General features: G+C 59.2%; 2 protein-coding genes across 2 annotated transcripts; one reads left to right on the top strand and one right to left on the bottom strand.

Annotated features, from left to right (window-relative positions):
• The first annotated feature begins 8,520 nt into the window (after positions 1–8,520).
• On the top strand, positions 8,521–11,817 carry GRPEL1 (GrpE-like 1, mitochondrial (E. coli)). Its single transcript, XM_006893624.1, has 4 exons — positions 8,521–8,582; positions 9,169–9,328; positions 10,987–11,068; positions 11,471–11,817. Exons 1-4 carry the CDS (start codon positions 8,521–8,523, stop codon positions 11,815–11,817), a joined length of 651 nt encoding a protein of 216 aa, XP_006893686.1.
• A 1,308-nt stretch (positions 11,818–13,125) lies between these two features.
• Positions 13,126–14,127, bottom strand: TADA2B (transcriptional adaptor 2B). The gene has a single exon (XM_006893625.1). It carries the CDS (start codon positions 14,110–14,112, stop codon positions 13,126–13,128), a length of 987 nt encoding a protein of 328 aa, XP_006893687.1. The 5' UTR covers positions 14,113–14,127.
• Between the last annotated feature and the right edge of the window lie 1,071 nt (positions 14,128–15,198).

The raw sequence follows: 15,198 nt of genomic DNA on the forward strand, positions 1-15,198 counted from the left end.
TGTCTGTGACCAGGCCAGCTGTGTAGAGCAGGTGGATGTAAGGTCCTCAGAGGGCGAGGCACTGCAGAACTGACCACAGGGATCTTCCTGGGTTTGGGGGACAGAAGTGTTGTGAGGGGTCCTCACCTTGGCTCCACCCCACAGTGACTGGAAGAGGGACTGGCCACTGCTTCTAGAACGGCAGACCTGTGAGGACCCATGAACTGCAGCAGAGATGGGCATGGGAGGACCTGACCATCAGCATGGTTTCGCTCAGGCTGGACTCTGTTGCCTGTTGTCTGTTGTAATGGGGCCACGGTCAGCATGTCCAAACCCAATCTCAGGGACAGCAGGACAGGAGAAATTATGTAGCCCCAGGAGATCCTCCTGCAATTGGAGGGCCATCGGAGCACCCAGGCAACGTGTCTAAGCAGAGAGGTGGCCCTGTGACAGGGGACAAGGAAAGCCCAGCCACCATGCCCATCCCGCAGTGACCCGGCTCCAGCCACTGCAGCTGAGGAGAGACGGCTACGTTCAGGTCCCTGGCTCTGGGCCTCAGGACGCTTGTCGTCTTCCACAAGGTGCTCTGTGCTCTGAGGTCCATGCCTGACTGCTTTCTGGGTCCCCGACAGTGCAGGACCATGTCCAGCTGTGTCCACTTGATACAGAGGGACACCGGGGCACAGGTCACTGCTCCTAAATGCTCGGCCACCGCCCCGCTGCTGTGGACCCAGCAAGGCTGCAGACAGTGGTCTGCTGCCCACTTCATGTCCAGCCTGTCTTCCTGCCCTCCGTCTGCCCACCGCATGCCCGAGGGCCTCCCTGCCCACAATCTGCCTGCCTTCTGCCCAGCGCGTGACCAAGGGGGGCTCTCTCCACAAGGCAGACAGCCTCCTCCCGCGGGGTGGCCAGGGTGCTCCATGCTCTGGGTCCCTGAGCCCCAATAACGGGCCATGTCCTCCCTTTTCTGAATGTCCCTTTGGGACCCGAGTGCGTTTGCAGAACGCAGCCTTCTCTCGCTCAGCCATTCCTTACGTTATGTTCTCGTACTCAACTCACAACACCAGGGCATGCCCCACTCTCCCCACTCCACTCCTGTGATTCTCACTTCCAGCAATCCTTTGGCCTCACGGTCCCGCCCTCTGGGCTCTGTCCTTCACAGATGCTGCCCTCAGGGTCCGAGTGGTTGACTGCTCCAGGGACTGAGCACCTCGCTGGTGGCCTGGCTCCCCTCGCAGACCTGTCCACTGTGGATCTGTCCACGTGGCTCAAAGTCACATCCCATTCCAGGCTCGAAGTGCCACTGAGAGCACAGTCTCGGGGCCCCCGGGCTCTGCCACACTAGCCGGCCTATCCAGGATGGTGACTGAGTTTGGATCCATACATCTCTCGCTCTGCCCAGTCCTTTCAGTGGGCAGCAGTGGTGACCAGGCAAGATGTGGGTCTTCAGGCCTCAGGGTGAGCTTGGGGCCCACGTGGTCCAGCAGGCATGTAAACACAGCGTTTCCGTGCGTCTCTGTTCCAGGCGGCGAGACTTGGACTGACACGGTGACCGTCACCGTGGGCTGAGGCACAGTGGACATGTGAGGATGGTGCAGGGCAGGGTCACTGTGAGTCCTAGCTGACAATGACAAGAGCCCGCTCACAAGCTCCTGAGACGCTTCTGGTCCCCCCCAACTGACACCAACGCTTTCCGCTTTTTACAGGCCTCGCACTCCTGCTGGCCACAGTGGTCCTGGCCCTCTGACTGTCTGTGGAAGCTCCTGGGGTCTGAATGGTATGAGCTCCTGGAGTGGCCAGTTCGTCCTCCTTAGATGCACCTGACTGCTCCTGATGAGCCCTCTTGGGCCCCTGGCTGACCCCGCTCTGTCCATCTCCCAGGGCACCTGTCCACCGTTGGAGGGGGCAGGCCCTGGCACCAGGAGGCCATGGCCTGTACTGGGGGCCCAGAGTCGCCCTGAGTGTGCCTCGTGTGCCTGAATCACCTCCAGGAAGAGCCGTTGTCTGCGCTGGCCAGCTGGCCGCGGACCTGCCCTCTCCGCAAGGCGCTGTCTGCCAGACATCTGCAGGCCCCGGTACAGGGGGTTTCGGGCCAAGAACGGGCCCGACTCCTCTGCTGCCAGCGGACATCAAGCTTGACCGGTAGAGGTCAGGCCACTGGACGCTCCCGTGTCCTGTACTGAGTACCCCCGCTGGCCACTGGACTGGAGTGTGAGTCCCACTGTACTTCAGAATGGACTGCTGGTCACAGGGTCTTCGGGGCTGACTTTCTGGCAGGTCCTCCTCGGGGTGCCTTGGGGAAGACCCTCCCAGGCCAGCAGTGGACTGTGTGGATGGTCAGCATGCGCGGCTCTGTGTTCTAAGGCTGGACCCGAGGCCAACACTCCCCCTAGACCCTGGCAGGAGCGCCCAGTCCTCCACCAATGTCAGGTTCTCCGCCGCTGCAGCTGACAACCTGGACATGGACTTGGTCGTGCAAAGCCAGGTCTCGGCTGACCATGAGGGGCACCCCGGAGGCCTCGGGCACAGTCCTCTTCCAAGGGGTTTCCCCTTTCTCTGTAAATGTCACCCTTGTCTTGTGCACATAAGGGTGTCTTAGAAAAAAGTCAAGTGATATGCCCATGTCCACTCTGTGGAGAGGGGTCCTGCTGACATACATGGGCCACCCTTCAGCCTGGTAGTCACCTGACCCCAGGGCTCTGGCTGGCAGTGCATCCAGCGGGTGTCCCCAGCCTTCACCCCATGAGCTGCCTGTGACCACAGTGAGGGGACTATGTCTAGGCCCTGGGCGTGAGGACCCGAGGACAGGGTATTGGTGACGCAATGATTAACTACACATGCTCCTACTGAGAGGTCAGCCTGGGAAACCCACGAGCAGTCCCTGTCTGGCCGCATCGCTGGAGCAGGCCTCCTCCCAGGAAACCGGAGGCCTGGGGACAGGGAGGTGGCCGGCAGGCTCCGGTCACGCAGCACTGGGTCGCCGGCCCCCAGGCTTCAGGTGAATGCCTGAGGGCAGGATGCCCACCTGCATGCCCAGGAAGAGAGGGACGGAATCTTCTCATGAGTCAGCAGGCGGGGCCCAAGGTCATGGCCACTGAGAAGCACGTAACTGTGGGAAATTCCCAGCTTGTGTAGAGGACAGGCAGATCACCACCTGTCTCAGGTCAGTGGTCCTTGTCAACTGCCCGGCCCTCCACCACCATGCTTGATGCCCGTCCCACAGAGAACAATTCAAGACATGGTCACAGCGTCTGCGGCCTCCTGGTTCCTAAGAGGTGTGGGGCATCAGTCAAGGCATTGAGCTCTCAGGCTGGTACCCCCACACGCCCACCTGTGCCCCCGTGCTCCTCCTCAGCCCCCGACTGTTTTCAGGGGCTGAGCACCGGGCCTTCCTGCCTCAGTCTGAACTGGCACCCCCACCCCGCCTGCCTATGCCCCCGCGCTCCTCCTCTGTCCCCCCAGCTGCCTTCAGGGGCTTAGCACCAGACCTTTCTTCCCCAGTCTGAACATTTCCCCAAAATCTGTCCACCCTGGGCCAACCTGCCAACATTGGGGTCCCAGTGACACACACACACAGATGGTGCAGGACCAGATGGGGAGCGCCCTGGGGACACCCACCTTCGAGGTATGGTCCCTGACCTCCTTCTGCAGGCGGCCAGGCCTGGCACCCAGAGGTGCTCTGTCAACACGTGGTGACTTCTCGTTCGAATGACCCACAGAGAGTTCCTCTCTTCACTGCTGGCTCTTCCCTCCCATGGGGGGTGAGCTGAGGGGCCTCTAGGTAAGTCACCTGAACTACACACATGCACAGACAGTGGCAATGTAGAAAGCAAGTAGGAAAGGTTTATTAAGGCGACAAGACAGAGGCGAAGCTAGTGAAGGGTGGGTTGTGCAAAAGAAACTGAAAACAAAGAAAAGTGAAGGGCCAGGGGCCTCTGGGAGACAGAGAGTGTGACTCCCAGCGAGACGTGGTCGTGGTCTAGTCCACCTGGGCCTTGTGTCGTGGGCTGGGAGGGCTGCTTCCTGGCTTGCCCACCTTTTGCCTCCTGCCAGAATCACTGTCGCGTTGGTGCACCTGTACTCATTTCTGTCCTGTTCCGAGGGGGACACAGCCCTCTTCTAGGAGAGAGATATCACGTACACAGGACTACGGCAAGGACGATCAGCTAAGCACGTGTCTCCTGGCGTCCGCTCGGAAATAACACGGGTCGGACCCAGCACACAGCGAGAGGGGCGTGGGGTATGGGATCAAGGAGAGAGGGAGAGGAAGTTTATTAGGAAAGATTCCTCTCAGAGAGCAGAGGTGAAGGCGGCCTCTTCCCAGGCATGGCGTGCTCCTCAACACGGCTGGCAGTTCACTGGGTTCCAGCTTGAGTGTAGGTCAGTGGGATGCAGTGGCAGGTGGTCGATGGGACGGAGAGGTGGGCAGTTTCGGACTGTTGTTTTGATGGACAGTCTCTTCCGCACGTGTCAGTGTCAGGAGGCATCTAGCTTCAGTGTGCCTGGCTCTGATTGGGCAGGGCCCAGCCGCAGCCACACCCCTCCTGGTTCTGATTGATCTTCTCTCCCAACAGACTTGGAAAGCTCTCCTGTATGAGGCACAGCTCACGAAACTGGCTTTCCCACTCCAATGCCTCTACGTTTCTGTTCCACATACAGATTGAAAAGGTATAGAGACAGGATGCATCCCTGACGCACTCCCTTTCCAATTTTGAACCATGCATGCAGTGTTTGCCTGCGCTGTTCTGAGGACTACCTCCTGGTCCAAGTATAGGTTTCGCACGAGCACAGTCAGGTGTTCTGGGATTCCCATTCTCCTCAACGTTACCACAGTTCGTTGTGATCCACAGAGTCAAATGCCTTTGCATAGTCAATGAAACAGATAGAATTCCTCTGGTATTCCCTGCTTTCTGCCAAGATCCATCTGACATTAGTGGTAATAGCTCCAGTGCTACGACCTCTTCTAAACCCAGCTTGTATTTCTGGTAGTTCTCTGTCAAAGTGCTGTTCCAGTCGTTTCTGGATAATCTTCAGCAGGATCTTGCTTGAGTGTGTTGTGAGTGACATTGTACAATAATTTCCACACTCTGTTTGGTCACCTTTCTTTGGAATGGAAATAAGTATAGATCTCTTCCAGTCAGTTGGCCAGGTAGTTGTCCTCTAGATTTCTCGGTACAACCCATTGAGCACATCCAGAGCAGCATCTGTTTGTTGAAATATGTCAATTGGTATTCCACCAATTCCTGTGGCTTTATTTTTTGCCAAGTCCGTTAGAGCAACCTGAACTTCCTCCTTCATCACCATTTCCTCTTGATCATATGGAGAAGAGTCTTGAACATACCATGGACCACCAAGAAAACAAATCATTCTGTCTTGGAGAAGGAGAAACCAAGCTTCTCCTTAGAGGCTAAGATTTGGAGTTCCCTCACATACTTTGGGCATGAGGCCAAGAGCTACCGATCCTTGGAGAAGGACATCATGCTCAGAAGGGTGGAGGGGTAGCACAGGAGAGGAAGACCCCAGATGAGACGGGTTGACTCAGTCACTAGGGCAATGGGGGTAGATGTGTCAGAGTCAGTGAGACTGGCTCAGGACTGGGCAGGCTTCGTAGACATTGTACATGGGGTCGCTATGACTTGCAGGCAACTTGGTAGCACATAACAACAACAACATGATGTCCCTAATGCCATGGCCTCTTCCAAACGCAGCTTGTATTTCTGGTAATTCTCTGTCAATGTGCTGTTCCAGTCGTTTTGGGATAATTTTCAGCAGGATTCTGCTTGCTTGTGAAGTGAGTGATGCTGTTCAGTAACTTCTCCTCTGTTGGGTCGCCTTCTTTGGGAGTGGGAATAAGTATAGATCTCTTCCAGTCGGTGGGCCTGGTAGATTTCCTGGCACAGACTAGTGAATACATCCAGGGCAGTGTCTGTTTATTGAAGTATATCAGTTGGTATTCCATCAATTCCCAGGGCTTTTCCAAGTCTTTCAGAGCAGCCTGCACTTCTTTCATCACCATTGCCTCCTGGTCATATGGTGTTTCATGAAATTCCTGTGTCACCAGCTCTTCTTGGTTCAGTGATTCTGTGGATCATTCAATATTCTGCCCATAACATCCTTAAGTATTTGTTAGGAGGAACGGGGTACCAGAATTGGAGGAAGAGTCATCAACAACCTGCGTTATGCAGATGACACAACCCTACTTGCTGAAACTGAGGAGGACCTGAAGCACTTGCTGCAGAAGGTCAAGGACTAAAGTCTTCGATGTGGATTGAAGCTCAACATCAAGAAAACAAAGATTCTCACCACAGGGCCTATTGGCAGCACCATGATGGATGGAGAGGAAACTGAGATTAACCGTTTCAGTGTTGGCTTCCCAATCAATACTTTTGGCACCAGCAGTCAAGAAATCAAACGATGAATTGCACTGGGAAAATCTGCTGTCAGGGACCTCTCCAGAGCGCTAAAATGCAACAATGTCAGTCTAGAGACTAGTGTGTGCCTGATCTAGGCCATGGTCTTGGCAATTACTTGTTACGCATCAGAGAGCTGGGTAAGGATAAGGATGCCAGAAGAAGGATCAATGCCTTTGGGTTGTGGTGCTGGAGAAGAGTCTTGAACATGAACTGCCAAGAGAACAAACAGGGGAACTCTGGTGGCCTAGTGGCAAGAAGCTGTACTGCAATCCCAGAGGTATGTGGTTCAAATCCACCAGACGCTCTGCTGGAAAAGGAGGGGCAATCTCCTCCTGTACCTGTTGGATCTGATTTGACAGTACAGATACACACAAAATAATAAAATAATTTAAAAAAAAAAGAGAACAAACAAATCTGCATTGGAGAGGGTGAAGCCAAGTTGCTCCTTGGAGGCAAGGTGTTGAAGCTCCGTCTCACATGCTTTGGGCACGTGGCCAGGAAGGACCAGTCCATGGACAAGGCCCCCATGCATGGAAGGGTGGAGGGGTAGCGTGGGAGAGGACGACCCTGGATCGACACAGTAACTGGGGTAATGGGAGTAGATGTGTCAGAGAGACTGGCTCAGGACAGGGCAGGGTTCAGAGCTGTTGTGCTTAGCTTCCCTATGAGTCGCAGGCAACTCGAAGGCACATAACAATCTGTGGTAACACAACCAGGGTGCTCCTCACAGGTAAGGATGGTGACACTTCCTCTCACATATTGTGTCCTTTGTGGGTATGTTGTCAAGAGGGCCAGTCTTGGAAAGGGGCATCCTGATGGGGAAGGTAGGAGGGTCAGAGAAAGAGGAAGACCCCCCCAACAAGATGGACACTGCTTAGATGGACACTGCTGGATCTCATCTGTTGTCAAGCAAGGAAAAGACAGAGCCAGGGATGCACAGGAAAAGAGGTCAGGTCACAAAGCATGAAGGCAGGGGGCTAGCAGCTGGAAGAACTGAAGCCCCTATGCCACAACTTTCTGAGGTTTTACTGAGAATCACCAGGAAGTTGTTGTTGTTATGCGCTGTCAGTCGCTTGGGACTCATAGCGACCCTATGTACAAGAGCCCTAAATCCTACTCTATTCTGTGCCGAGCTGTCTCCAACACACTCACTCCCACCACCCCAATCACAGAATCGATCCATCTCATCGAGGGTCTTCCTCTCCTGCGCTCTCCCACCACTCTCCCAAACATGATGTCCCTCTCCAAGGACCAGAAGTAAATAAAGAAAATCACCAGGGAGTAAACAATAGGTCATGGGGAAGTAAATCACAAAGAGAAATCTTTTGCAAACAAATACTGTACGCTTAAGGTCTGCCTTTGTGCCACAGGGGATTTCCAGTGTGCATCCAGGCCTCCCTCATTTCCTGATGCAGCATTTGGTAAAATATTACTATTAAGTTTACTACTTGGCTTCCCACATTCATCAGAGCGGACGAGGACGGTGGACAGGGCACCCTCCGATGTGCTAGCCCGGAGACCTCCCCTCACCCACATCGGGTGTGACAATGTTGTTACTATGCTGTTACAATGTTGCCTTCTCTCCCCGACTCCCTACTGGATGCAGATGCAGCCCCTTCCCGCCCCACGGAGCAGCGTCAGGCAGTTCTCCAGTCGCTTCCACCTTTCGGAAATTCCTGAAAATGTACCCTAAGCCTGATCAATGCGGAGCGGAGTTGAAAGGGGACTGACAGTGCACAAGGGTCACGGACTCCTAAACGGCTCCAGAGGACGGTAGGCGAGGCTGCACAGAAGCCAGAATCCCGGGCCCAGTCCCTGCCCCGACGGGCGGCTCGGTCCCGCCCACGTCCCTTCCCACCACGCCCCCTGCCCTCTCCCTATTGGCCCTTCTCCGCTACGCCCCTCCAGGAGTCTCCTCCCTCTGCTCCCCTCACCTTTCACCTCCTCACCTTCCTGGGAGGCCGAAAGCCACAGACTCCGCCCTTCGACGCAGCGGTTGGTGAATGTGTGTGTCCATCACAGAGAATGCGGTCACCGATTGGCTGAGTGTAGGCGGTGGGCGGGAGGGCAGGCTCGGAGTCGGCGCACACTGTGTCGCCCGAGGCGCGTGCGCAGTGTCGGCGGCGTCATGGCGGCTCGGTGCGTGTGGCTGGCGCGGTGCGCCCTCCCGGCCTTGGCGCGGCCTTTCAGGTGAGGCGGCGGGGCTCAGCCAGGTGCGCGGGGCCTCGGGCGTCTGGACAGCAGCCCCCGTGCCGAGTCGGGCGAGGCCCCGCGGGCTGGGGGCGCTCGGGCGGTGCTCGGGGCGCCCGTGCGTGTGGCCAGTGGGTCGGGCCGGGCCGGCGGCTGCGCCCTGGGCCTCGCGGACTGTTAGGCCGATCACTGACCGGCGCCCTCGGCATTGACGGGGGCTGCGCTGGACCTGCTGGCGGCGGGGTCATCTGCCGACCCTGGGCCCTGGAGGGCGGGCGGGCCGGTCCAGTCCATTCCTGGGGACCGTCCTGCTGGGCACGATCTGGCCACCACTGCCCCGGGCAGAAGCGGCCCCCACTCGGACGGCCTCGCCGTAGTGATGGAGGAACGTGGCCTCGGCACTCGTGGACAGCAGGTCTGCGCCCTGGACACCCGCTGCGGATGGGGCACCGGAGTGCCGCCGTGCGCTGTCCACCTCCCCCCGTGGGCAGCACCGCGCAGAGCTGCTCTGTCCGGGGGGTGGCAGCCCTTTCTAACGCCGTACGCGGCTGTGCTTGGCCCTCACTCCCACGGTGGCCTCTTCCAGGGCAGGCCCGCGGCTGCTGTGCACGGCCCCCAAACAGAAGAATGGCCAGAGCCTGGACGAGGACACGGGGCCGGCCGAGCAGAAGGCAGAGCCGCCCTCCCCAGAGAAGGGCCTCGCGGACGAGAAGGTGAAGCTGGAGGAGCAGCTGAAGGAGACGACGGTGAGGCTGGGGAGCTGGATGCCCAGGGAGGGGACAGGCGGGGGCTGAGTGCGGCGATGGGGGCTGACCACACAGGGTGTCCCTCTCCAGTCCTCTCCCGGCGACCTGACTGCAGATGCTGAGGGAGGGGACAGTAGGTCCTGACCATGCAGGGTGTCCGTCTCCAGCCCTGGGGAGCTGTCTGCTGATGATCAGGGAGGGGACAGCAGGTCCTGACCACATGGGGTGTCCCTCTTCAGTCATGTCCCAGGGACCTGGCTGCAGATGTCCAGGGAGGGGACAGGCAGGTCTTGATCACGCGGGGGATGTCCCTCGCCAGTCCTGGGAAGCTGTCCACCGATGCACAGGGAGGAAGCAGGTGGGTGCTGAGCGCAGCGATGGGGGCTCACCTCGCAGGCTGTGGAATGTCGGTCTCCCTCCCTTGTCCACCCCTGAAAGCTGCTCTGGTCAGGAGATCTGATTACCCTGAGTGAGGAGGGTGGTATTGTCCAGGGTGTCGTGGTTGATGAGTGCCATGGAACCAGCTCAGAGCCTGTGATGCAGGAGTGTCTCCCCTGGACAAGACAGAGGGTACTGGAGACCCTCTGCTTTACTGACGCAGAGGCTCCTGACGTCTTGGTAGCTCTGGTTCTGTCCTGAGCCACCTCTGGTTCCACACAGCTTCAAGGGACTGAAGACTGAAACAGGCCGAGAGGGTGGGGAGCAGGGGACTGGGTGAGGTGCTTGTAGAGATGCAGGAATTTCACGAGCTAAGTCTGTCTTTGAGCTGCCCCCACTGACCACAGTAAGAAATCACAGGTGGACCTGGAGAGGGTGGCAGAGAATGGGAGAATAAAATGGAAAATCACTTTTTTAAAAGGCGTGACAGACTAGTTGTAAAAGTGCTGTGCGTAAGGGAGCTCTGGTGGCCTAGTGGCAAGATGCTGCACTGCAATCCCAGAGGTACACAGTTCAAATCCACCAGGTGCTCTGCTGGAGGAGGAGGGGGCAATCTCCTCCTGTAGTAGTCAGATCTGATTTGACGGTACACTTAAAAATAATACAATAAAAATGGGGGGGGGGGGGAAGTGCTGTGTGTGCACACAGTTTCTCTCTAATTCTCTCTCAAACACCAGACAGGCCTAGATGTCATCAGTACCACTCCTTACAACAGCCAACCTCATACAAAGAGCCCCCCAGTGTGAAACCCAAATGCAGGAAGGGGTTGGGTAGAAATGGAAATGAGAATCACAGGGAGAAAGCGTGGAAAGTGCAGTTCCCTCCCAGGAGTTTCCCTTAATGTCAAAATGTATATGCAGGGTTATTTCAGACCAAAAAGTTCAAAGTATTGACAGATAAGTAAATGAGTCAAGTCTCCTCTGGGCCAGCTGTGCTGGATCTGTGTGAACTGCTGACACCTGCACAGATGAAGGGACAAGGCCCGGGCAGAGGGAGTGAGCAGGGCAGGCTCTCCGGGCAGCCTGGGGAGCCATTGGGAGGGGCGGGCCCTCCCTGAGTGAAGTTGGGGGCTTTGCTGAGGCCCCTCCTGCAGACCCAGCAGATCCTGCCTGGGCTAGGTGGTCTTCAGTGCGCTCCTGTCTGTAGACTGTGGACGCCACGGGACCATAGGCCACCTCTGCTCCAGAACTTCTCATACAGCTTGTTCTTTTGTAAAACAGGAGAAGTACAAGCGTGCTCTGGCCGACACCGAGAACTTGCGGCAGAGGAGCCAGAAGTTGGTGGAAGAGGCCAAGTTATACGGTAGTGTCAACGTGGGCGGCACGGGGTGTGTGTGGGGAGCCTGCGGGGGACAGTGCAGGAGCAATGAAGGCACCACTCCAGGTCCCTGTCTGCATTGCTCACTTGAGGTCGGTGGGGCTGGCCTGTGCCTTACCCTGTTTGCAGGTCAGCAAAAGACCCTGACCAGGTGGCCAGACTGGTCACCACTGTGGAGAAACAGCCTCTGGGCCCTGCAGGCCACCTGCACACATGGCAGGCTGACCTCTGGAGAAGGCTGCCCCTCTTGGTCAGCTCAGTCCTCTTCACTCATGCCTTCTCATACCCACTCGGAGCTGGTCTCCTTCAGAGGCAGTTTCAGTGTCCCAGAAACTGGAAGTGACCAGTGGTGATGTGGGATGCAGCTCACTGTCTTCTGCTCCGCAGGCATCCAGGCTTTCTGTAAGGACCTGCTGGAGGTCGCGGATATCCTGGAGAAGGCCACGCAGAGTGTCCCCAAAGAGGAGGTCCGCGAGGACAACCCTCACCTCAAGAGTCTCTACGAGGGCCTTGTCATGACTGAGGTCCAGATGCAGAAGGTCTTCACCAAGCACGGCCTGCTCAGGATGGACCCTGTCGGGGCCAAGTTTGACCCATATGAGCACGAGGCCCTGTTCCACGCACCGGTGGAGGGCAAGGAGCCGGGCACAGTGGCGCTGGTCACCAAGGTGGGCTACAAGCTGCACGGACGCACGCTGCGGCCCGCCCTGGTCGGAGTAGCCAAGGACGCTTAGGGCTGGAGTGGCGTGCTACAGCCACTCCAGTGACTCCTGCAGGCTGGCCCTGCTCCCTGACGGCTCCAGCCAGGCCTGCACCTTGTCGGGGAGCCTCAGTGACTGGACTGAGGGCTGTGGACAGCTGGCCCACGGGCGTCCACAGGCACAGCACCCCAGTCCCTGTCCCTAGGTGGTTTAAATAAAGCACCTTTGGGACCACAGCTCCGTGTCCCGGGAGTGGTGGGAGTGCCACGTTGCTCGAGAAGGATGCTTGGGGGTCTCGGGGTTTCCAGGTCCTTTCTGGGTCTCAGGCCGCCTTCGTTTGACAGGACCCTTTTCTTTGCACTGCACTGTTCGTCTAAAGGGAGGCTGGGCAGACGGCTGTGTCCGTGCCCCGCATGGGCCAAACCCCCCCCCCTCAGCCTGTGACCCCATGGCGGACAGGGCCTGCTGCAGTGAGCAAACTGGAGCCTCAGGAAGAGGGCACACAGCACCTCCCTGGGCAGCAGGGCCTGCCATGCCATGCTTTGTTCCACCGTCTGCAGCTGCCCCTACCCAGGGCCTGGAGGAGACCCTGCCTAGAGTCTCATCTCTTCAGAGGTGCTCCTGTGAGGGGCTCTTCCACGGCCATCAGTCAGGACCTCCCAGGAGGAGCGGGGAGGGCCACCAGAGCACACCTGTCCTGGGAGGGGGCTAGTGAAGGGCCTCGCCATTGCTCACAAGTATTTACACAGGAAGTTTGTCCTCCACACTGAGCCCCACTCCATGGAACAGTGAAGCCTCTCTGACTGTGAAGCCATTTCAGGGGGGAGCTGGGGCAGTGCGTCCACCTACAGAAGGTGGCTGGTTCCTCTGACACAGGACCCGTGGCTGACACGGGAGCGCACACACCACACACTGACTGGTCAGCAGAGCCACAGGCGCTCGGTGATGAGGCGCCCTCGTAGACTCGCCCACCCCCCGCTAGGAACTCGAGCAACTTTAATGAATTTATTTAACGCTCACAGCCTCCCCCAGGGCAAGCAGTAAAAAGGAGAAGGCACGGGAACGCTGTCCTTGGAGGCGAGGCTCTCGGACAGCTGTAACCTGGAGCCCAGCCCCTGCCCTGCTGCTCCGGCTGCGCTGGTCAAGTGCAAGGACAGGAACAGCCTGGAGGGTCACCTGGGGAAAGGGGCCGCGGGGGCGGCCCGGGCTGAATTCACCCCCGGTCCCGCCTGCTGGTCCCGGCTGAGGGACCCAACCCGCGCCGAGTGCACGTGGCCGGGCCGCGCCGCCTGCGTGCGGTCAGCGGGCCTGGCCAGCACGGTCACCGCGCACCAGGCCCGCTCAGGCCGCGTCCCGCGAGATCCAGCCGCTCTCGGTGAGGAAGTTCAAAATGCGCTTCTTGAGCACCTTGTCCAGGTAGCTGGGCAGGCGGCTCTTGGCCGGGATGCCCTGGCGCTTCTGCAGGTGGTCCTTGATGATGATGGTCTTGGCCGTGACGTAGCGCGCCGGGCTGAGGTTGAGCGAGCCGCACAGCACCTTCTCGCGGTCCGACAGCAGCTCGAAGCCCGGCAGGTGCTCGATGGCCGCGAACTCGCCGTCGCGCCCGTCGTCCCGGCCGCGCTTGGCCGCCGCCAGCCCCTTGCCCTCCTTGCGGCGCTCGCGCTTGTGGCGCGCGGCCTCGTACTCGGCCGACTCCTCCATCTTGGTGATGCCGTTGCGCCGGTAGCGCTGCAGCTCGCGGATCTTGGCGCGCAGCGCCTTCTCCTTGTGCATGCTCTCGAACAGCTCGTCCAGCTCCTTGCAGGGCAGGAACTGGCAGAGCGGCCGCAGGCGCAGGCGCAGCTCCTTCTCCTCCTTGGCCACCTTGCGCTTGGCCGCCTTCTCCTTGTCCTTGCGGTCCTTGCCCAGGAAGGCGGGCACCAGGTTGTAGTCCCGCGCGATGTTCTTGCGCCGCTGCCGCTCGCGCAGCTTCCGCACGTACATGTCCACGTGCGCGCGCTTCAGCTCGACCTCCACGTCGTCGTCGTCGTAGTTGACCGACAGCCCGCTGATGAGCGTCTCGGCCTCCTGGTCGTACTCGATCTCGTAGTCGTCCCGCAGCGGCATGTAGCCCAGCTGCTGCTGCTCGGCCGCCGAGATGTCCAGCGGGGGCAGCGGCGTGGTGAGGCTGGGCGAGAGCGGGCCGCCGCCCGGGCACGTGTGGTCGGTGACGCGGTTGGGGATGGTGTCGGGGATGCAGGCCTTGCCCAGGTTGCCGTGGATGTACATGCTCACGTAGTGCTCCATCACCTCCTGCGGCGTCCGCGAGGCGCCCACGTGCGCGGCCATGTCCTCCTGCAAGCAGAGGACACTCGGGCTCAGCCCCGGGGGACGGAGGGCAGGGGACAAGCAGGCCCAAAGCACCCGACAGGGGCCCTGAGGGCCGGGGCTGGCTGATACCACGTGAGGCTGCTAGGGTCCCCCGGCCCCTAAACTGACCCAATGGCCCGAGTCCTTGCAAGCAGACGCCCACCTATGCCCCACTTCCCCTCCCCGGGCCAAGCTGGAGGGTACACGCCCTGCCCGCCGGACCACCCCGCCCCGTGCTGACAGCGTCCCCGGTTCAGGCCAGCAGCCTGCATCTGGGAGGCAGCCTACCAAGGTCAGTAAGGCGGGAAGTCGTCCAGGCCTCCAAGGCCTCTTCCTTAACCACGACCAAAAAAAACCACAGGAAGGGTCCCCAAGACCAGCCAGATACCCACCACCCCCCCCCCCCCAGCCCAGCTCGGGGACTGTTCCCCTCACCGTCAGCACCCCAGCCCCCTCCCTGGGGGCTGCTTTCTGCGGCCTTCAGTCCATTGCTGGGTGTCCACGGCCCCCATCTCACAGCAGCCACACAGCCCCCAGCCAGTCATCTGGAGGACTGATGGCAGCTCCACGGCCTCGATGCTGCCCTGCCAGCTGCCGAGCGGTCAGCACACAGAGGTCACCCAGGGGAGGGAGCAGGCAGCCGAGAAGTCTGCAGTGTAAGATCCTAGCGAGGGGAGTTCTGACCAACAGGACTTCTGGAGAGAAGCCCCCCTTCTAGCCTGGCCGCTGGCCATCACCCCCACATGCCACACTCAAGCCACCACGTGGAGGGTGCCCTGTCGTGCGACCCAGCACCTCTCCAGGCCCGGAGTGGCTGCTGTGTGTGCACACCTGGGGTCTCGGGTCACTGGGCAGAACAGGAATTGGTCACAGGCTGACTGCCCCAAGTGTGCCAGCCCCCAGGGGTGGGCATCACCAAGATGAGGAGCTCCGAGGGGCCTGCACTGTGGTTCTTCACCATCAGAACACCAGGCCTGGGCCTGCCCACTGCCAGGGCCCTGGCCTCGCCGAGCTCCCCCCACAGCCCAGCTCTCCCCTCCCCTCCTCCACATCCCAGCCCCCCCC

This window comes from Elephantulus edwardii, unplaced genomic scaffold, assembly GCF_000299155.1.
Source record: "Elephantulus edwardii isolate Elephantulus edwardi_28Jun2011 unplaced genomic scaffold, EleEdw1.0 scaffold00129, whole genome shotgun sequence".
NCBI classification, from domain to species: domain Eukaryota; kingdom Metazoa; phylum Chordata; class Mammalia; order Macroscelidea; family Macroscelididae; genus Elephantulus; species Elephantulus edwardii.

Bases quoted from the DNA above. Each gene is read 5' to 3' on its own strand.
- TADA2B (XM_006893625.1), bottom strand. From the start codon at position 14,112: ATGGCCGCGCACGTGGGCGCCTCGCGGACGCCGCAGGAGGTGATGGAG.
- GRPEL1 (XM_006893624.1), top strand. From the start codon at position 8,521: ATGGCGGCTCGGTGCGTGTGGCTGGCGCGGTGCGCCCTCCCGGCCTTG. The intron at 9,329-10,986 runs GTGAGGCTGGGG...TTTGTAAAACAG, and splicing joins AGCAGCTGAAGGAGACGACG to GAGAAGTACAAGCGTGCTCT. The intron at 11,069-11,470 runs GTAGTGTCAACG...TCTGCTCCGCAG, and splicing joins GGAAGAGGCCAAGTTATACG to GCATCCAGGCTTTCTGTAAG.